Below are 24,294 nucleotides of genomic sequence, written 5' to 3'. Positions count from 1 at the left end.
CTACTAACTCATCTTCTACTAGAACTCATATTCTACTAACTCATCTTCTACTAACTCATCTTCTACTAGAACTCATCTTCTACTAACTCATCTTCTACTAACTCATCTTCTACTAACTCATCTTCAACTAACTAATCTTCTACTAGAACTCATCTTCTACTAGAACTCGTCTTCTACTAGAACTCATCTTCTACTAACTCATCTTCTACTAACTCATCTTCTACTAACTCATCTTCTACTAACTCATCTTCTACTAGAACTCATCTTCTACTAACTCATCTTCTACTAGAACTCATCTTCTACCAACTCATCTTCTACTAACTCATCTTCTACTAACTCATCAATCTACTAGAACTCATATTCTACTAACTCATCTTCTACTAGAACTCATCTTCTACTAACTAATTTTCTACTAAATCATCTTTTACTAGCACTCATCTTCTACTAGAAATCATATTCTACTAGAACTCATCTTATACTAACTCATCTTATACTAACTCATCTTCTACTAGAACTAATCTTCTACTAACTCATATTCTACTAACTCATCTTCTACAATCTCATGTTATACTAACTCATCTTCTACTAACTCATCTTCTACTAGAACTCATCTTCTACTAACTCATCTTCTACTAACTCATCTTCTACTAACTCATCTTCTACTAACTCATATTCTACTAGAACTCATCTTCTACTAACTCATCTTCTACTAACTCATCTTCTACTAACTCATCTTCTACTAGAAGTCATCTTCTACTAACTCATATTCTACTAACTCATCTTCTACTAACTCATCTTCTACTAGAACCCATCTTCTACTAACTCATCTTCTACTAGAACTCATCTTCTACTAGAACTCATCTTCTACTAACTCATCTTCTACTAACTCATCTTCTACTAGAACTCATCTTCTACTAGAACTCATCTTCTACTAACTCATCTTCTACTAGAACTCATCTTCTACTAGAACTCATCTTCTACTAACTCATCTTCCACTAACTCATCTTCTACTAGAACTCATCTTCTACTAGAACTCATCTTCTACTAACTCATCTTCTACTAGAACTCATCTTCTACAAGAACTCATCTTATACTAACTCATCTTATACTAACTCATCTTCTACTATAACTCATATTCTACTAAAACTAATCTTCTACTAACTCATCTTCTACTAACTCATCTTCTACTAGAACTAATCTTCTACTAACTCATCTTCTACTAGAACTAATTTTCTACTACAACTCATCTTCTACTAACTCATCTTCTACTAACTCATATTCTACTAACTAATCTTCTACTAACTCATATTTTACTAGAACTTATATTCTACTAACTCATCTTCTACTAGAACTCATCTTCTACTAACTCATCTTCTACTAACTCATATTCTACTAACTCATCTTCTACTAGAACTCATATTTCTACTAACTCATCTTCTACTAACTCATCTTCTACTAGAACTCATCTTCTACTAACTCATCTTCTACTAACTCATCTTCTACTAACTCATCTTCTACTAACTCATCTTCTACTAGAACTCATCTTCTACTAGAACTCTTCTTCTACTAGAACTCATCTTCTACTAACTCATCTTCTACTAACTCATCTTCTACTAACTCATCTTCTACTAACTCATCTTCTACTAGAACTCATCTTCTACTAACTCATTTTCTACTAAATCATCTTTTACTAGCACTCATCTTCTACTAGAAATCATATTCTACTAGAACTCATCTTATACTAACTCATCTTATACTAACTCATCTTCTACTAGAACTAATCTTCTACTAACTCATATTCTACTAACTCATCTTCTACAATCTCATGTTATACTAACTCATCTTCTACTAACTCATCTTCTACTAGAACTCATCTTCTACTAACTCATCTTCTACTAACTCATCTTCTACTAACTCATCTTCTACTAACTCATATTCTACTAGAACTCATCTTCTACTAACTCATCTTCTACTAACTCATCTTCTACTAACTCATCTTCTACTAGAAGTCATCTTCTACTAACTCATATTCTACTAACTCATCTTCTACTAACTCATCTTCTACTAGAACCCATCTTCTACTAACTCATCTTCTACTAGAACTCATCTTCTACTAGAACTCATCTTCTACTAACTCATCTTCTACTAACTCATCTTCTACTAGAACTCATCTTCTACTAGAACTCATCTTCTACTAACTCATCTTCTACTAGAACTCATCTTCTACTATAACTCATCTTCTACTAACTCATCTTCCACTAACTCATCTTCTACTAGAACTCATCTTCTACTAGAACTCATCTTCTACTAACTCATCTTCTACTAGAACTCATCTTCTACAAGAACTCATCTTATACTAACTCATCTTATACTAACTCATCTTCTACTATAACTCATATTCTACTAAAACTAATCTTCTACTAACTCATCTTCTACTAACTCATCTTCTACTAGAACTAATCTTCTACTAACTCATCTTCTACTAGAACTAATTTTCTACTACAACTCATCTTCTACTAACTCATCTTCTACTAACTCATATTCTACTAACTAATCTTCTACTAACTCATATTTTACTAGAACTTATATTCTACTAACTCATCTTCTACTAGAACTCATCTTCTACTAACTCATCTTCTACTAACTCATATTCTACTAACTCATCTTCTACTAGAACTCATATTTCTACTAACTCATCTTCTACTAACTCATCTTCTACTAGAACTCATCTTCTACTAACTCATCTTCTACTAACTCATCTTCTACTAACTCATCTTCTACTAACTCATCTTCTACTAGAACTCATCTTCTACTAGAACTCTTCTTCTACTAGAACTCATCTTCTACTAACTCATCTTCTACTAACTCATCTTCTACTAACTCATCTTCTACTAACTCATCTTCTACTAGAACTCATCTTCTACTAGAACTCATCTTCTACTAACTCATCTTCTACTAGAACTCATCTTCTACCAACTCATCTTCTACTAACTCATCTTCTACTAACTCATCTTCTACTAGAACTCATATTCTACTAACTCATCTTCTACTAGAACTCATCTTCTACTAACTCATTTTCTACTAAATCATCTTCTACGAGAACTCATCTTCTACTAGAACTCATCTTCTACTAGAACTCATCTTCTACTAACTCATCTTCAACTAACTCATCTTCTACTAGAACTAATCTTCTACTAACTCATCTTCTACAATCTCATCTTATACTAACTCATCTTCTACTAACTCATCTTCTACTAACTCATCTTCTACTAGAACTCATCTTCTACTAGAACTCATATTCTACTAACTCATCTTCTACTAACTCATCTTCTACTAACTCAACTTCTACTAGAACTCATCTTCTACTAACTCATCTTCTACTAGAACTCATCTTCTACTAGAACTCATCTTCTACTAGAACTCATCTTCTACTAGAACTCATCTTCTACTAACTCATCTTCTACTAACTAATCTTCTACTAACTCATATTCTATTAACTCATCTTCTACTAACTCCACTTCTACTAGAACTCATCTTCTACTAACTCATCTTCTACTAGAACTCATCATCTACTAACACATCTTCTACTAGAACTCATCTTCTACTAGAACTCATCTTCTACTAGAACTAATCTTCTACTAGAACTCATCTTCTACTAACTCATCTTCTACTAGAACTCATCTTCTACTAACTCATCTTCTATTAGAACTCATCTTGTTCATTGTTATTGAATGGTCATTATTCTTGCTGTCCAGTCGTGTATAGAGATCTGTCTCAGACCTTAGAAAGAAAAGATAGCATCCGCATGGCTACTCGCCAAAGTAACCATCCTCATTCAAGCAGCGCTGCTTTGATTTCTTAAGGGACTTCTGTCACTTGGCAGTGGTTTAGATTGGCGACAACATTCACAGCTAGTGAAACCCCAACAACAACAACAACCCTGTACACCATGTCTATGATGCAGCTACCGGGACATAGTATTGGCCTCCTTCTTCCCTCTGCCATGGGTGCCTACTATAGTGGTACAGGAATGATACTGGTACTAAACCTACTGGGTAGTCAAGTGAACACATTTGGTCAAAATAGTACCATTCACAGTCAGAATGTATGTATCTTAATCTCATTTCATAGCTGTGCCTAGACAGAGTAATCTCTTACAACATTATGTGCAGCCTTGAAGCTTATCTCTTTAAAGAGGATGCTTTTTTCTTGTTTTTGCATGAAACTGCTTCTGACTGAAAGACCTTCAAAGACCCTCTTTGTTTTGTAAAATGCATGGGTCTTAGCTCTCTCTCTCTCTCTCTCTCTCTCTCTCTCTCTCTCTCTCTCTCTCTCTCGCTCTCTCGCTCTCTCGCTCTCTCGCTCTCTCGCTCTCTCGCTCTCTCGCTCTCTCTCGCTCTCTCGCTCTCTCTCTCTCTCTCTCTCTAAATCAAAACGATGGCAAATATGCCAGGACCCATCTTTACCACATAGCTGATCTGTAATCATAAATATTAGTGCTACATTTTTTTAGGGAAGGCAATTACTTTGAACAGTCAGAGCCAGTTTCTCATGGGGATTACATGCATTTGTTTTCATTTTCCTCAGGCTTCACTGTTGCCTACTGATTTAGTCCTCCTTGGATGAAAAGCTTTTTAATGTGGAGTCTCTCTGTCTCTTTAATCTATGGTGGTCTTGCAGTGCATTTAAATAGGTTATCTCTATGGCTTCCCTTTCAACTGTCTCTCTCACATGTGAACTTGAAATGTTGTGAGCCGTCTCCTATATTCCAAAGTAAATGCAAGACAGTAAGAATAACAGTTTACATAAAGCAGAAGAGTGGTACTGAGGAAGGCAGGGGGCTAAAACAAGTACTTCATTAAAAAGCACCAGGATGGTAGTGTTACTTAGTTCTCTGAAATGGACGGTCATCATACAGTACAGGAAGAAACTGCTGAACGGTGGCAGTGAGCATACAGTACTGTACGACAACACTTTACTGAATATGACTCCAATATAACTGCATCCCAAGGAACTTGAGGATGGTTTGATGTCATTGGCCTTCTGTTGTGGTCCTCTGTAGCTCAGCTGGTAGAGCACGGCGCTTGTAACGCCAAGGTAGTGGGTTCGATCCCCGGGACCACCCATACATAAAAATGTATGCACGCATGACTGTAAGTCGCTTTGGATAAAAGCGTCTGCTAAATGGCATATTATTATTATATTATTGTCATTTAGCAGAAGCTCTTATCCAGAGCGACTCACAGGCGCAATTAGGGTTAAGTGCCTTGCTCAAGGGCACATCGACAGATTTTTCACCTAGTCGGCTTGGTGATTAGAACCGTTGACCTTTCGGTTACTGGCACAACGCTCTTAACCACTAAACTACCTGCTGCCTTAAGTTGTAAGTGTAGATTCCATCTGTCAGTTTCTTGTTTATAACATAGATTTATTGAAGATTAAAAAACCGCTAAACATTCACCAATTGACTTTTTTGGTTATGGGCATACGTTACTGTTTAACTCACTCTCAGCATCCAACGTTTACCTTAGGCCTAAGTATTTCCTTAATAAGGCCTAAGTATTTCCTTATAAAGGCCTAAGTATTTCCTTATAAAGGCCTAAGTATTTCCTTTATAAGGCCTAAGTATTTCCTTATAAAGGCCTAAGTATTTCCTTAAGAAGGCCTAAGTATTTCCTTAATAAGGCCTAAGTATTTCCTTAATAAGGCCTAAGTATTTCCTTAATAAGGCCTAAGTATTTCCTTAATAAGGCCTAAGTATTTCCTTAATAAGGCCTAAGTATTTCCTTAATAAGGCCTTAAGTATTTCCTTAATAAGGCCTAAGTATTTCCTTAATAAGTGGATCTTTGCCTCTGGATTTAGTCTTAAAGCAAAAATTATGAGGACATGTTCCAGTTTTCTAATGCGCATAGGTGTAAACTACTTAAGTAAAAATACTTTAAAGTACTACTTAAGTAGTTTTTTTGGGTATCTGTACTTTACTTTACTATTTATATTTTTGACATCTTTTACTTCACTACATTCCTAAAGAAATTAATGTACTTTTTACTCCATACATTTTCCCTGACACCCAAAAGTACTCATTTTGAATGCTTAACAGGACATTAAAATGGTCCAATTCACGAACATCCCTGGTCATCCCTGGTCATCTGTACTGCCTCTGATCTGGTGGATTCACTAAATACAAATGTATATTTTTGAAATTACATTTACTTTTGATACTTAAGTATATTTAAAATAAAATACTTTTTGACTTTTACTCAAGTAGTATTTTACTGGGTGACTATAACGTTTACTTAAGTCCTTTTCTGTTAAGGTCTCTTTACTTTTAGTCAAGTATGACAGTTGGATACTTTTTCCACCACGCTTATAGTGAATCACCTTACTGTAAAATACCCTTACTGTAAATGACCCTTATTGTAAATGACCCTTACTGTAAATGACCCTTATTGTAAATGACCCTTACTGTAAATGACCCTTACTGTAAATGACCCTTACTGTAAATTACCCTTACTGTAAACCTACGAGAAATTCAAGGTCTATTACATTGGTACACACACACACACACACACACACAGACACACGCACACACACGCACACACACGCACACACACGCACACACGCACACACACACGCACACACACACACACGCACACACACCACTGCTAATATGATTAAAGAACTTTCACCGCAAAAGTGTTTTGCTGCAGTGAGAGCAAACATCTGCTGAAGCTAAAACAAACTACAGCTTTATTTGTGTTGATTCTGGAAAATGAAACCAGCTGTGTAAGTCTAGTACCATCTTACAGTACCACTAGTAGGCTATAGTACTGTATGACATGTCATATAAGATAGTCATGTTTTAGGTGAAAATGCATGTGAAATTCCCAGAAATGTAGTCCAGTAACATATGGACTGAAGCTCACTATTTATCTGCGTTCTTCATTATCTCCCTGTCTCTACAGAGTGTGAGTGAGTTTGGCCTGGACATCATCGAGACCCCAGAGGGAGACAGATGGCCTCAGCTGATCGTCCAGCAGAGCCTGGACCGCGAGCAGAAGGACACCTTCGTCATGAAGATCAAGGTGGAGGACGGAGGAACGCCCCCAAAGTCCAGCACGGCCATCCTCCAGGTCACCATCTCCGACGTCAACGACAATCGACCGGTCTTCAAGGACAGCGAGGTGGAGGTGAACATCCCAGAGAACGCCCCCGTGGGAACCTCCGTCACCCAGCTCCACGCCACGGACGCAGACCTCGGCTCCAACGCACAGATCCACTTCTCCTTCTCCAACCAGATCTCCTCGTCCACCAAGAGACATTTTGCCATCGACAGCACCAACGGACTGATCACCGTCAAGCAGCCCTTAGACCGGGAAGCCACTCCGGTCCACAAACTCATCGTCCTGGCCAGCGACGGCAGCTCCACCCCCTCCAGAGCTACGGTTATCGTCAACGTTACGGACATTAATGACAACGTTCCGTCCATAGACACTCGGTACATCATGAACCTTGTTAATGGAACGGTTCTGCTGTCAGAGAACGCTCCTCTCAACACAAAAATAGCCCTAATTACAGTGACGGACAAGGACTCGGATCTGAACGGCAAAGTGACTTGTTACACTGACCACGACGTTCCTTTCAGGTTAAAACCAGTGTTTGATGACCAGTTCCTGCTGGAGACTGCAGCCCCCTTAGATTACGAAACAACCAGGGAATATGCAATTAAGATAGTGGCGTCGGATTCAGGGAAGCCTCCTTTGAACACTTCAGCGATGGTTTTAATTAAAATTAAGGACGAGAATGACAACGCTCCCATCTTCCCTCAGCCTGAGATTCAGCTGTCCATACCAGAGAACAATGATCCGTCCACGCAGCTCATAAAGATCAGTGCCAGGGATGCAGACAGCGGACATAATGCTGAGATTATTTATTCTCTTGGCCCCGACGCTCCCGATGGGTTTAACATAGATCGGCGGTCAGGAATCCTCTCCGTTGGCAAACGCCTGGACAGAGAGAAGCACGAGAAGTATTCGTTCACTGTCATGGCGAGGGACAATGGGTCTACTTCGCTGCAGAGCAATGTCACAGTGAGGTTGATAGTGCAGGACCTCAACGACAACAGCCCAGCTTTCACCCATCCTGAGTATAACTTCTACGTGCCTGAGAATCTGCCTCTATATGGTACAGTGGGTCTGATCACCGTCACAGACTCTGACGCAGGTGACAACGCCGTCGTAACGCTGTCCATCCTGAACGGGAAAGACAATTTTGTTATTGATCCCCGGACCGGTGTGATCAAACCCAACCTCACATTCGACAGAGAGCAGCAGAGCTCTTACACCTTTATGGTGAAGGCCGTAGACGGAGGGCAACCGCCCAGCACTTCATACGCCAAGGTCACCATAAACGTCGTGGACGTCAATGACAATCGACCCGTTTTTGTTATCCCCTCGTCCAACTACTCTTACGATCTGGTCCAGTCTACCACCAGCCCTGGGTCTGTGGTCACCAGAGTGTTCGCTATAGACAATGACACTGGCATGAACGCTGAGCTGCAGTACAGCATCATTGGAGGATCACCAAGAGGCCTGTTTGCCATAGACAAAACAACTGGTAATATAACTCTGCAGGAGAAGATATTAGCAGCCGATCAGGGTTTACACCGGCTGGTGGTGAAAGTCAAAGACCTGGGCCAGCCGGAGTCCTTACACGCCATCGCCCTCATTCATCTGTTCATTAACGAGACTGTTTCCAACGCTACGTTCATTGAAGAGCAGCTACGTAAGAGCTTGGAGACTCCATTGGACCGTAACGTGGGAGACAGTGAGGTCACACCCCAAGCCAACGGATACGTGATTGTTGTCATCGCTATTATCGCTGGGACTATGACAGTCATCTTAGTCATCTTCGTGACGGCCTTGGTGCGCTGCCGCCAGACGCCCAGGCACAAAGTGGTGCAGAAGGGCAAGCAGAGCGGCGAGTGGGTGTCGCCCAACCAGGAGAACCGTCAAATCAAGAAGAAAAAGAAGAAAAAGAAGAGATCCCCTAAGAGCCTCCTCTTGAACTTTGTCACCATAGAAGAATCCAAGCCTGATGATCCCAGCCAGGAGCACATTAATGGAACCCTGGACCTCCCCGTGGAGCTAGATGAGCAGACCATGGGGAAATACAACTGGGCCACTACGCCGACCACCTTCAAACCTGACAGTCCAGACTTAGCCAAGCATTACAAGTCTGCCTCCCCACAGCCGACCTTCCAAATCAAACCAGAGACCCCGATGGCGCCCAATAAACATCACGTGATTCAGGAGCTCCCGCTAGACAACACGTTTGTGGTGGGCTGTGACTCGCACTCCAAGTGCTCCTCCACCAGTTCGGACCCGTACTCTGTCTCAGAGTGCAGCTGTCAGGGAGGATTCAAGACTCCTGGGCAAATCCACACCAGACAGGTAATTTATAACTTCTTTTTTTTTAAAGCCACCTACTGTTTCCACTCCCACTCCCCGTACCACTGTCCCTTTGGTGATAAGGAGGGTGATGGGTGGCAGCGGGAGGGAGACGGGGGGATTGAAACACACAAAAAGTCACATGTGCATGAATGTCATCAGCATTGAATATTGAGGAAGCGTACCTCAGAGAGGAAGGAGAGAACTGAAGTCTGGGCCAAGAAACTTCAACCAAATGAAATCTATCTATACTTCCCAGACAGAGGGGGGAAAAAAACGAAGACAGATTATATCCCTTATGCTATCTTGTACTATATGTCTATAAAACCCTTTAACCTTATTTAGGTTAATGTTCCACTTGAAAGTATAATGGTGGCAGTGGAATGGTGGGAACTAGTGTTAAATGAGAATCTTAAGTGGGAAAGGCTGGTGGCAGAGTAATAGCATGCTTGAGGGAGAATCAAGTCGGCCATGCTACTAATTGAACTCTGCACAGCTGTATTTGCTGAGGACCAATGGATTAAAGCAGCGCTAAGCTTTTTTGATTGACACACCTGAAAAAAACTAGCATGTCTGACGGACAGAGAAAACCAAACATAGAGTCTTTGATTTGACAGTCATCAGCTTAACAGATAAACGTCGGGTTTAATCAGCTGTTCACGTTCCACTGAAATAGTAGGACATGTATCCCCCAAGAGTGCCACTACACTATAGAATAATAAGACCTCATTAAATAATCCCAGATTTTGGTTGCGTGCTGGAGATATTAAGTGGCGTCTTGACTGTGGAGGCTCTGAAGGCTTTGTGAGTGTGAGGAGGAGAGCAAAGCAAAAGGCTCATTTGAATGCTACGGTCTGGTCTGAGGCTTATGATTCCCTAAGAGATGTGCCAAATGCGAAGTGCCCTAATAAATAAAAGCAGGCCAGGGAAATAGACGTAAATCAGAGGTGAGGAGAGGTGGCCTTGCTGAGGGCAGACAACACGGCAGAGCAGAGTGGAGCAGAGCAGAGCAGAACAGAGTGGAGCAGAGCAGAGCAGAGTGGAGCAGAGCAGAGTGGAGCAGGGTGGGGTGGAGCAGAGCAGAGTGGAGCAGAACAGAGCAGAGTGGAGCAGAGTGGAGCAGAGCAGAGCAGAGCAGAGCAGAGTGGAGCAGAGCAGAGCAGAGCAGAGCAGAGTGGAGCAGAGTGGAGCAGGGTGGAGCAGAGCAGAGCAGGGTGGAGCAGAGCAGAGTGGAGCAGAGCAGAGTGGAGCAGAGCAGAGTGGAGCAGAGCAGAGTGGGGTGGAGCAGAGCAGAGTGGAGCAGAGCAGAGCAGAGCAGAGTGGAGCAGAGCAGAGCAGAGTGGAACAGAGCAGAGCAGAGCAGAGTGAAGCAGGATGGAGCAGAGCAGAGCAGAGCAGAGCAGGGTGGAGGAGAGCAGAGCAGGGTGGAGCAGAGCAGAGTGGAGCAGAGCAGAGTGGAGCAGAGCAGAGTGGAGCAGAGCAGAGTGGGGTGGAGCAGAGCAGAGTGGAGCAGAGCAGAGCAGAGTGGAGCAGAGCAGAGTGGAGCAGAGCAGAGTGGAGCAGAGCAGAGCAGAGTGGGGTGGAGCAGAACAGAGCAGAGTGGAGCAGAGTGGAGCAGAGCAGAGTGGAGCAGAGCAGAGTGGGGTGGAGCAGAGCAGAGCAGAGCAGAGTGGGGTGGAGCAGAGCAGAGCAGAGCAGAGTGGAGCAGAGCAGAGTGGAGCAGGGTGGGGTGGAGCAGAGCAGAGTGGAATAGAGCAGAGCAGAGTGGAGCAGAGTGGAGCAGAGTGGAGCAGAGCAGAGTGGAGCAGAGCAGAGCAGAGTGGGGTGGAGCAGAACAGAGCAGAGTGGAGCAGAGTGGAGCAGAGCAGAGTGGAGCAGAGCAGAGCAGAGTGGGGTTGAGCAGAGCAGAACAGAGCAGAGTGGGGTGGAGCAGAGCAGAGCAGAGTGGGGTGGTGCAGAGCAGAGCAGGGTGGGGTGGAGCAGAGCAGAGCAGAGTGGGGTTGAACAGAGCAGAACAGAGCAGAGTGGGGTGGAGCAGAGCAGAGCAGAGTGGGGTGGAGCAGAGCAGAGCAGGGTGGGGTGGAGCAGAGCAGGGTGGGGTGGAGCAGAGCAGAGCAGAGTAGGGTGGAGCACTATGGGATGGAGACTGATAGTGCTACAGTATGACGGGTCACTAAGATCAAGGTAAAGATAGAGGCTTAGGACCAATAGAAAGAAGAGGTAGCTAGACGGGGGCTTAGGACCAATAGAAAGAAGTGGTAGCTAGACGGGGGCTTGGGACCAATAGAAAGAAGAGGTAGCTAGACGGGGGCTTAGGACCAATAGAAAGAAGAGGTAGCTAGACAGGGGTTTGGGACCAATAGAAAGAAGAGGTAGCTAGACGGGGGCTTGGGACCAATAGAAAGAAGAGGTAGCTAGACGGGGGCTTAGGACCAATAGAAAGAAGAGGTAGCTAGACGGGGGCTTAGGACCAATAGAAAGAAGAGGTAGCTAGATGGGGGCTTGGGACCAATAGAAAGAAGAGGTAGCTAGACGGGGGCTTAGGACCAATAGAAAGAAGAGGTAGCTAGACGGGGGCTTGGGACCAATAGAAAGAAGAGGTAGCTAGACGGGGGCTTAGGACCAATAGAAAGAAGAGGTAGCTAGACGGGGGCTTGGGACCAATAGAAAGAAGAGGTAGCTAGACGGGGGCTTAGGACCAATAGAAAGAAGAGGTAGCTAGACGGGGGCTTGGGACCAATAGAAAGAAGAGGTAGCTAGACGGGGGCTTAGGACCAATAGAAAGAAGAGGTAGCTAGACGGGGGCTTGGGACCAATAGGAGGAGGGGGTAGCTAGATGGGGGCTTAGGACCAATAGGAGGAGGGGGTAGCTAGATGGGGGCTTGGGACCAATAGGAGGAGGGGGTAGCTAGATGGGGGCTTGGGACCAATAGGAGGAGGGGGTAGCTAGACGGGGGGCTTAGGACCAATAGGACGAGGGGGTAGCTAGACGGGGGCTTAGGACCAATAGGAGGAGGGGGTAGCTAGACAGGGGCTTGGGACCAATAAGAGGAGGAGGTAGCTTGAGAGAGCCAGTTAAAGCTATTTAACCAATTCATTAGAATCTTTAATTACCTAGCTTGCTAGAACATTTTCGAATGGTGTATAAAAGCAATAGTTACAAAGCAGGTGGTTGGTGTGGTAATGTAGGTTAGGGTTCATCATTGGGGGTCGTTGTGGTGTGGTAGAGAGAGAGACAGTATTAATGTAGGTTAGGGTTCATCATTGGGGGTCGTTGTGGTGTGGTAGAGAGAGAGACAGTATTAATGTAGGTTAGGGTTCATCATTGGGGGTCGTTGTGGTGTGGTAGAGAGAGAGAGACAGTATTAATGTAGGTTAGGGTTCATCATTGGGGGTCGTTGTGGTGTGGTAGAGAGAGAGAGACAGTATTAATGTAGGTTAGGGTTCATCATTGGGGGTCGTTGTGGTGTGGTAGAGAGAGAGACAGTATTAATGTAGGTTAGGGTTCATCATTGGGGGTCGTTGTGGTGTGGTAGAGAGAGAGACAGTATTAATGTAGGTTAGGGTTCATCATTGGTGGTCTTCATGGTGTGGTAGAGAGAGAGAGACAGTATTAATGTAGGTTAGGGTTTATCATTGGTGGTCTTCATGGTGTGGTAGAGAGAGAGAGACAGTATTAATGTAGTTTGGGTTTATCATTGGTGGTCTTCATGGTGTGGTAGAGAGAGAGAGACAGTATTAATGTAGGTTAGGGTTCATCATTGGTAGTCTTTATGGTGTGGTAGAGAGAGAGACAGTATTAATGTAGGTTAGGGTTTATCATTGGTAGTCTTCATGGTGTGGTAGAGAGAGAGAGAGAGTATTAATGTAGGTTAGGGTTCATCATTGGTGGTCTTTATGGTGTGGTAGAGAGAGAGAGACAGTATTAATGTAGGTTAGGGTTCATCATTGGTAGTCTTCATGGTGTGGTAGAGAGAGAGAGAGAGTATTAATGTAGGTTAGGGTTCATCATTGGTGGTCTTTATGGTGTGGTAGAGAGAGAGAGAGAGTATTAATGTAGGTTAGGGTTCATCATTGGTAGTCTTCATGGTGTGGTAGAGAGAGAGACTATTCTACTGTCTAGAGAATAGGATACTATTCTACTGTCTAGACATGTTGGAAACAAGGTCATAACATGGGATTCATTCATACAGTAAAATACATTTGCATTATAGATGCCCAATGAAATTGTATTGTGCTGGAATTATTTTGTCGTTTATTGAAAAAAACAAATTTTTTCAGGATTATTGCTCACATCCAAAATAACACATTCTGGCGCAGTATCATCATTCATCTTTAATTTATTTTATTTGATGAAGTGTAACATTGTGCTTGTCTATCTTGACGGAATTGCACAGAGTTTTTTTGTGTCCTCGTGAAGCTTTTCCATCCTTTGTAGCATAGTTGTTACAAATTACTGTCTATCATTTTACATTTAGCAGACACTCTTATCCAGAGCAATTTACAGTAATGCGCGCGGATATTTTCATACATTTTTTTCCTGTACTGGTCCCCCCGTAGGAATCGAACCCGCAACCCTGGCGTTGCAAGCACCATGCTCTACCCCACAGGACCACTATCCACTGATGCGTTGTGTACACAGACATTTAAAGAGACACCCCACGCAGAACAGATATTCATTTTTCCCCACCCACCTTTTATTTAAAACCCATTTAAAAGCAACGCTGCCATGGGACATTATACGTAAGCCTACTTGAATAGGCAGTACAGCGCACTAAGGAACATATAATTAACTTGGTGTTTGTAATGCTCCCTGTCAAGTTGTCAGAATGGTTTTGCACTCATACTGGTTATAACCTGCCTTGAAATACCCCCTGAAATATGCACAAATATTTAACCAATGTTTTGCTATTCTGATTCATGCTTTTGTTTTGGGGGCGATATTAATGGTGTATTTCAAATATTCCATGTCGCTGATGTTGTTCATCAGTGATAAATACTTCTCCTTTAAGCTAATCTGAATATGAATGAGTTTATGACTTAAGTCAACGTTCTCCTCTGTCCTCGTAATGTGCCGTATCAAATGTTTCCATCAGTGTATTTTATCTTGTGTATTTCAGGGCTTTGCTAATCTGAAAGATGCATTGGAGTTTAATCACTTTTTTTGTTTCTCATGGGGTAATTATTGGTCGTAATATTTGATCAGATTCTGGTCTGAAGTGGGACAGCGTTGTTCAAACTGAAAGACCCAGCACCACCTTAGAGATGTCAGGATGATGGTGTATCTATTATCTCTAGTTTAATCTCCTGTCACCTGGAGCGTTTGAAAAGTAGGGCCTCCCTGTTGGCATTAGATGTGACAGTTAAGTGTGCTTTATTCAAAGCCTTTGCGTGAAGTAAAACAGGGTCTGGTGAGAATCTAGAGCTCAAAAAGGTTAATTAAATGCATCAAAGGGTTAATCACTCATAATACAATATGATTAAAATCTCTGTAATTAGGTTTCGGGAGAGGATAATAGATAAAAGAGGATTGTTAAGATTATATCAGGTATACCTAAATATCATTGGCTGTCACTAGGTCTCTAATATTATTGGACCTCTGACAGCCAATGAATGACAATTACTGGCTACAACTTCCTAGTTTTGACTTGTCCGTAAACTCTCGCTGTCACGCCCTGGCTCTGGGGACTCTTTAATGTTGAGCCAGGGTGTGGATTTTTTTCTGTTTTGTTTTCTATGTTTTTGGTTCTAGTTCGTTTTGATCTATGTTTGGCCAGGGTGGTTCCCAATCAGAGGCAGCTGTAGCTCGTTGTCTCTGATTGGGGGGGGGGACCATACTTAGGCAGCCTGTTGGGCATTAGTATTTTGTGGGATCTTGTTCCGTAAGGTTTTGTGCTATTAACCTAGGACTTCACGTATCGTTTTCTTTATTGTTTTGGTTCGTGTCGTGTACACTGAATAAAGTATCACGCTGCCCCTTGGTCCGCATCTGTCAACGATCGTGACACTCGCTCCAATAGATTCCTCTTTTATACATTTGATACAGTTCAAATCAATTCTCTAATGCTCCACAGAATATTAACATGAATGTTTTTCTTTATCTCGTAAAATGAAAATGTTTTGTCGAGTGTGGAATTCACAATTGCGATCCGTTCAAGTCAGCCTGGCCTTAACAAAAGCAGCAATATGGCAAGTTGACGCCACTCAATCTCCCTGAGCATAAACCTGTAATACAAAAAGTCCCAAAATACAGGATAAAACCGATTGTGATGTTTTTATTTGTTCACGACAGTGAAAGACAGTGATTTAGTTCCTTTTGCGTGCCTCTTCCATTGACCTCTTACCTAAAGCAGAAAGAGGATGAAGGATATAACAGAAAACATTCATTGAATCCTAATAGGAGACACAGGAGACTTACAGATGAAGGTTAGATTGATGTTTAAGGGAACTTACAGATGTAGGTTAGATTGATGTTTAAGGGAACTTACAGATGTAGGTTAGATTGATGTTTAAGGGAACTTACAGATGAAGGTTAGATTGATGTTTAAGGGAACTTACAGATGTAGGTTAGATTGATGTTTAAGGGAACTTACAGATGTAGGTTAGATTGATGTTTAAGGGAACTTACAGATGTAGGTTAGATTGATGTTTAAGGGAACTTACAGATGTAGGTTAGATTGATGTTTAAGGGAACTTACAGCGCTAAAGAGAAAAGCTTGTCAAAGTACTTCAGAGACCGCATGTTTATGGAACCATATGGCATCTTAATATCCTAAGAGCTCTGTTTGGTAGGATCCAATGCTGCTCGGTGCACCGTCGCCTCGTTTTTCTCTCTCTTTTATTCCCTCCCTCCCTCCCTCGTCTCTTACTTCCTTCTCTTTTCTCCCTGTTCTCAGCCGGTAGTTTTAGAGGTCAATCCCCCCCCCGGTGACGTGCGGGGAAACCTCTGTCTCAATCTGTGCTTTAGTTTGTGGCAGATCAAATGAGCAACCACACAGGCATGAATATGCAACAGCAAAGAGGCCAATATGCTGTTTTGTTGGTCCCCATATTCCGTAGGGCCACAGTGCACACCAGGTCAGTTGTTGGTGTCAGACTCAACATCCTGTAGTTGGTGTGTTTCTTAGCCCGTTAACATATTCACACTTAACAGACTGTACACAGACATTACCATTTAAACGTATGATCTCAGAACGTGAACATTTGAAAGGATTGCAGACGTGATCATGTTATTGTTGTAATTTACAATATATTCTTAAGACAATCGCTGTAGCTAAGTGTTATAGCCACCCTTACAGAAAATCCCATGATTTCACATGTAGAAAATCCCATGATTTCACATGTAGAAAATCCCATGATTTCACATGTAGAAAATCCCATGATTTCACATGTAGAAAATCCCATGATTTCACATGTAGAAAATCCCATAATTTCACATGTAGAAAATCCCATGATTCCACATGAAATTTCACTTGCAATAGTATTTTTTATTTTATTTTTTATTTTTTTGCAACAGTCATTGCTTCTATAATCTGTAGGTAGACCTAATGTAGCGCAAGGTCAGATTCAACACGACCATTCGGATATCAGCAGATGTGTCTTATGTCGTTTTAATGGCAGACCCGAGTGAATGTCAGATTCTGTACCTATCAGAGGACCTACTGTAGGACTACATTATGAAGCCAAATGCTGTTTTCAGGGTTCAACTGAGTGTTGCAGTAGGATGGTGGCGGCTGTAATTACACAATTGGAGTTAAATCAGCTGGAGAGAATTGCATGCTCTGATAATCACAGTATAAATGCACAAGCTTATGTTCACGTGTAGTATTCTTCAAGGACTTCATCTGGGCATGAAAAATCATACCTGATTGTCAGCTGTGCCTTGAAGAATGCTTATTTTTTTAATTTTTTTATTTTATTGAATACAAATGATCTAGAGGTTTGTATTCACTGTAATATAGTTTAACAGCTACTAGAGCTCAGACTTCTCAGAGCTGGATTACATTGTAACTACAATCTCCCTATATCTGTCTGTCTCTCTATATTACAGGAGACGGCACTGAAACCACCACTCTATGGCACACTCTGTGGCACAGGTACAACTCGCTCCCACAGGATAAAAATCAATCTCTAGCTGCCTGTACCTAGAGAGAGAAAGAGAGAGGGAGGAAGAGGGAGAGAGAGAGAGAGAGAGAGAGAGAGAGAGAGAGAGAGAGGGAGGAAGACACAGAGGAAGAGGGGAATCTCGTACTATACAGTCCCTACGGCCTCGAACACCAACCAACAGAAGGAATATGTTCATTTGGTTTATTTTTGTGGGCCGGAAAGAAAAAAAAAAATTACTTGAATAATTTTCACAGAAATTAAGACACGTTGTTGCCTGCCTGAAACTTCAAAAAAGCTCTACTTGTGAATCCTGTAGGAGGTTTGAAATGCTTTATTGAAACCCTAGCTATAGCATCACTTATCTCTTATCGTATCTATCTCCTAGATGATGACTCACGCTATGACCCACCCCCCCTGTAAAAAACAATTAATAGTTATTCTGTACTGTATTCTGTAAAGTATGTTTATATGTGTGTATATTTATCACAGAGTTGAATATGTTTATATTTATTGGTTCTGTTTGACTAAAGTTTGACCTACACTTTTAGAAATAAGGGTTACAAATGGGTTTTTCGGCTGTTCCCATAGGATAACCTTTCTTGGTTCCAGGTAGAACCCTTTTTGGTTCCAGTTAGAACTCTTTTGGGTTCCATGTAGAACCCTCTGTGGAAAGGGTCCTACATGGAACTCAAAAGGGTTTTACCTGGAACAAAAAAATTGTTCTTCAAAGGGTTCTCCTATGGGGACAGCTGAAGAACCGTTTTAGGTTCTAGATAGCACCTTTTTTTTTTTTTCTAAGAGTGTACCAGGAGTCTGTTTTATTTCACTTGCTTTTGAATCCATTGAATTTGTTCTCTTTGGGCTCATGGATATAGTGACTGGCAACGTATGATGCAGCAAGCTAGGCCTGCTGCAAATGGGCCTGCTGCAAATGGGCCTGCTGCAAATGGGCCTGCTGCAAATGGTCCTACTGCTAATGGGTCTACTGCTAATGGTCCTACGCATGTGACTGTTCTGCCCACGTCACCATGTACCTTTATGTCAATGATAGTCTCGTATCATCACATGCACTTACAGTGCCACAGTTAGTGTTAGTAGTGAAGAGTGTGGCTAGTATTAATAGGCCCACTGGACTGGAACACCACAGTGTGACTGGAACACCACAGTGTAGTGCTTTACCAGGACCAGGAGGACTGAGTCTACTGATTGCCGCCGGAGGACATTAGGGAATTGCACCACATAGTAGAGAGGAGGAGTTTAATACTTTGAGCTAAGCCACAATCGCAAGGGACCGAAGGCTTTGTTCATAATCAAAAGCTGTTCTATGTAGGAATAAACAGACGAGCACCACGGTTAACCTTAGTGTACTGGAGTCAGCTTGACAGCTCCACAAGTCACAGCCGATTTAACCTGTGAGATATATTATGACAAATTTAAAATGACGATTCCAAATGGTAAAACTCAGGCAGTCGTTGATACCACTTGGTTGGCCTAAAGCAAAAAAAAATACAAACTTGATTTTGTGCACTTATTTATATTGATGCATTATTTATTCAAGTGAAATTAGGAGAGATAAACATTGAACACTGAAACGAGTAGAGGTAGCGCAAGCAGCATTCAGCAGGCTTCAATTTATTAACAGCATTAAGGTCACATTAGGAAGAGAGAGAATCTACTTTACAGCACTTTCAATATTATAAGCCTTTGGTTCTGGTTTGGTATCCACACAAATATATGCCTCTACTGTATCTTGTAAACACTTGGACTCATTGTTGTGTCCTGATCTTGATTACTATCTAATAAACAGCTTGGTGGGTGTAGCACTGTTGTTAATAGTCATGATGTTTAATGGTGTCTTACAAACAGCCTGCTTTGGTTAGAAGAGGCTGTATGTACAGTATGTATGGCACATATAAGATACCTTCCTAATGATCCAAATCGTTTCTGGATGAAGGTACCGGATGTAATTATGGTATCAAATGTATCACTACTGAGTAGAACCACAGAGTGAACTATACAGAGCATCTTAGCACTGTAATCGTCGTTAGATTTACGTGATCTTTTGGTGAGAAAAGAGATAACATACATGAATACCTGAGACACATCAGCTTTTTATCTGTTGTAAGGGAGACAGACGACAAGGAAATACCAACCTCACTTTTATTCAATGTGAAGTACAATATGCTCCTTACATAATCTTTGTAATGAACTTTAATTTGCCAATTGTGTGAAGAAAAACTGTATATAAATGTTTTGTTTATGTATGTGTGCGCTTCTGGAATTTATTAAAGTCTTTTTTGCATTGTATTGCACATTTCCCATGACTCTTCTTATTAATCAGGACATTGTACCTTCTCATTGCATTATCTTATACTGTCTGTCCGTCTTCCCTTCATTTCCTCTACTTATAACAGAAGCCCATTAAGACTCAAAATAACCTTGAGATCATCCATACGATGATTAGTACATTTTCTGTTTTGTTATTCTACATTGTTCTGTCTAGGCCAACGACAGGCCATGCCCTTCACAACTTCTGGGTTGCTGGATTGGTTAGTTGGACAAACAATAATAATTGGTTCATCAGTTCAGCCTAAGGAGGAAAAATTGCAACAATGTTTTTCTTGCAGCAATGTAACTCGACTAGCGGGAAGAAATGATTAAACGGTTTAGATATCCATCTCTCATTCGGAACAGTTTTAATCAGAAGTTATGATGGAAAATCTGCAAACAGGACTTTTGTGGAAACATGGCAAACTATGCTGTCAGTTCTACACTAAGGTACTGAGAAATAAATAGTAACCATTTACCCCTTTAGACCTTTACATTTAACTAACCATTTACCCCTTTAGACCTTTACGTTTAACTAACCATTTACCCCTTTAGACCTTTACATTTAAGTAACCATTTAACCCTTTAGACCTTTACATTTAACTAACCATTTACCCCTTTAGACCTTTTACGTTTAACTAACCATTTACCCCTTTAGACATTTACATTTAACTAACCATTTACCCCTTTAGACCTTTACGTTTAACTAACCATTTACCCCTTTAGACCTTTACATTTAAGTAACCATTTAACCCTTTAGACCTTTACATTTAACTAACCATTTACCCCTTTAGACCTTTACGTTTAACTAACCATTTACCCCTTTAGACATTTACATTTAACTAACCATTTACCCCTTTAGACCTTTACATTTAACTAACCATTTAACCCTTTAGACCTTTACATTTAACTAACCATTTACCCCTTTAGACCTTTACATTTAAGTAACCATTTAACCCTTTAGACCTTTACATTTAAGTAACCATTTACCCCTTTAGACCTTTACGTTTAACTAACCATTTACCCCTTTAGACCTTTACATTTAACTAACCATTTACCCCTTTAGACCTTTACATTTAACTAACCATTTACCCATTTAGACCTTTACATTTAACTAACCATTTACCCTTTTAGACCTTTACATTTAACTAACCATTTAACCCTTTAGACCTTTACATTTAATAACCATTTACCCCTTTAGACCTTTACATTTAACTAACCATTTACCCCCTTTAGACCTTTACATTTAAGTAACCATTTACCCCTTTAGACCTTTACATTTAAGTAACCATTTACCCCTTTAGACCTTTACATTTAACTAACCATTTACCCTTTTAGACCTTTACATTTAACTAACCATTTACCCCTTTAGACCTTTTACATTTAACTAACCATTTACCCCTTTAGACCTTTATGTTTAACTAACCATTTACCCCTTTAGACCTTTACATTTAAGTAACCATTTAACCCTTTAGACCTTTACATTTAACTAACCATTTGCCCCTTTAGACCTTTACGTTTAACTAACCATTTACCCCTTTAGACCTTTACATTTAACTAACCATTTACCCCTTTAGACCTTTACATTTAAGTAACCATTTAACCCTTTAGACCTTTACATTTAATAACCATTTACCCCTTTAGACCTTTACATTTAAGTAACCATTTACCCCTTTAGATCTTTACATTTAAGTAACCATTTACCCCTTTAGACCTTTACATTTAACAAACCATTTACCCTTTTAGACCTTTACATTTAACTAACAATTTACCCCTTTAGACCTTTACATTTAACTAACCATTTACCCATTTAGACCTTTACATTTAACTAACCATTTACCCTTTTAGACCTTTACATTTAACTAACCATTTAACCCTTTAGACCTTTACATTTAATAACCATTTACCCCTTTAGACCTTTACATTTAACTAACCATTTACCCCTTTAGACCTTTACATTTAACTAACCATTTACCCCTTTAGACCTTTACATTTAAGTAACCATTTACCCCTTTAGACCTTTACATTTAACTAACCATTTACCCTTTTAGACCTTTACATTTAACTAACAATTTACCCCTTTAGACCTTTACATTTAACTAACCATTTACCCCTTTAGACCTTTACGTTTAACTAACCATTTACCCCTTTAGACCTTTACATTTAAGTAACCATTTAACCCTTTAGACCTTTACATTTAAGTAACCATTTACCCCTTTAGACCTTTACGTTTAACTAACCATTTACCCCTTTAGACCTTTACATTTAACTAACCATTTACCCCTTTAGACCTTTACATTTAAGTAACCATTTAACCCTTTAGACCTTTACATTTAATAACCATTTACCCCTTTAGACCTTTACATTTAAGTAACCATTTACCCCTTTAGATCTTTACATTTAACTAACCATTTACCCCTTTAGACCTTTACGTTTAACTAACCATTTACCCCTTTAGACCTTTACATTTAAGTAACCATTTAACCCTTTAGACCTTTACATTTAACTAACCATTTACCCCTTTAGACCTTTACGTTTAACTAACCATTTACCCCTTTAGACCTTTACATTTAAGTAACCATTTAACCCTTTAGACCTTTACATTTAACTAACCATTTACCCCTTTAGACCTTTACGTTTAACTAACCATTTACCCCTTTAGACATTTACATTTAACTAACCATTTACCCCTTTAGACCTTTACGTTTAACTAACCATTTACCCCTTTAGACCTTTACATTTAAGTAACCATTTAACCCTTTAGACCTTTACATTTAACTAACCATTTACCCCTTTAGACCTTTACGTTTAACTAACCATTTACCCCTTTAGACATTTACATTTAACTAACCATTTACCCCTTTAGACCTTTACATTTAACTAACCATTTAACCCTTTAGACCTTTACATTTAACTAACCATTTACCCCTTTAGACCTTTACATTTAAGTAACCATTTAACCCTTTAGACCTTTACATTTAAGTAACCATTTACCCCTTTAGACCTTTACATTTAACTAACCATTTACCCCTTTAGACCTTTACATTTAAGTAACCATTTACCCCTTTAGACCTTTACATTTAAGTAACCATTTACCCCTTTAGACCTTTACATTTAACTAACCATTTACCCTTTTAGACCTTTACATTTAACTAACCATTTACCCCTTTAGACCTTTACATTTAACTAACCATTTACCCCTTTAGACCTTTATGTTTAACTAACCATTTACCCCTTTAGACCTTTACATTTAAGTAACCATTTAACCCTTTAGACCTTTACATTTAACTAACCATTTACCCCTTTAGACCTTTACGTTTAACTAACCATTTACCCCTTTAGACCTTTACATTTAACTAACCATTTACCCCTTTAGACCTTTACATTTAAGTAACCATTTAACCCTTTAGACCTTTACATTTAATAACCATTTACCCCTTTAGACCTTTACATTTAAGTAACCATTTACCCCTTTAGATCTTTACATTTAAGTAACCATTTACCCCTTTAGACCTTTACATTTAACAAACCATTTACCCTTTTAGACCTTTACATTTAACTAACAATTTACCCCTTTTAGACCTTTACATTTAACTAACCATTTACCCATTTAGACCTTTACATTTAACTAACCATTTACCCTTTTAGACCTTTACATTTAACTAACCATTTAACCCTTTAGACCTTTACATTTAATAACCATTTACCCCTTTAGACCTTTACATTTAACTAACCATTTACCCCTTTAGACCTTTACATTTAACTAACCATTTACCCCTTTAGACCTTTACATTTAAGTAACCATTTACCCCTTTAGACCTTTACATTTAACTAACCATTTACCCTTTTAGACCTTTACATTTAACTAACAATTTACCCCTTTAGACCTTTACATTTAACTAACCATTTACCCCTTTAGACCTTTACGTTTAACTAACCATTTACCCCTTTAGACCTTTACATTTAAGTAACCATTTAACCCTTTAGACCTTTACATTTAAGTAACCATTTACCCCTTTAGACCTTTACGTTTAACTAACCATTTACCCCTTTAGACCTTTACATTTAACTAACCATTTACCCCTTAGACCTTTACATTTAAGTAACCATTTAACCCTTTAGACCTTTACATTTAATAACCATTTACCCCTTTAGACCTTTACATTTAAGTAACCATTTACCCCTTTAGATCTTTACATTTAACTAACCATTTACCCCTTTAGACCTTTACGTTTAACTAACCATTTACCCCTTTAGACCTTTACATTTAAGTAACCATTTAACCCTTTAGACCTTTACATTTAACTAACCATTTACCCCTTTAGACCTTTACGTTTAACTAACCATTTACCCCTTTAGACATTTACATTTAACTAACCATTTACCCCTTTAGACCTTTACATTTAACTA

General features: G+C 40.1%; 1 protein-coding gene across 3 annotated transcripts in view; it reads left to right on the top strand.

The window, feature by feature from the left end:
* The window catches only part of LOC121538486 (protocadherin-11 X-linked), a 285,313-nt gene that overhangs the window by 32,725 nt on the left and 228,294 nt on the right, over positions 1 to 24,294 (top strand). For 2 of the 3 annotated variants that reach the window (XM_041846553.2, XM_041846544.2), the window contains exon 3: positions 6,967 to 9,453. In XM_041846553.2, coding sequence (XP_041702487.2) covers positions 6,967 to 9,453 — 2,487 coding nt within the window. Of the gene's footprint in view, positions 1 to 6,966; positions 9,454 to 17,500; positions 18,192 to 24,294 lie in introns of those variants that run through there. The other variant, XM_041846562.2, reaches the window with a different exon arrangement.

The sequence above is a fragment of the Coregonus clupeaformis genome, chromosome 26 (assembly GCF_020615455.1).
Source record: "Coregonus clupeaformis isolate EN_2021a chromosome 26, ASM2061545v1, whole genome shotgun sequence".
Classification (NCBI taxonomy): domain Eukaryota; kingdom Metazoa; phylum Chordata; class Actinopteri; order Salmoniformes; family Salmonidae; genus Coregonus; species Coregonus clupeaformis.
The sequence above is the reverse complement of the archived record's forward strand: the minus strand, read 5'-3'. Positions and strand labels throughout refer to the sequence as shown.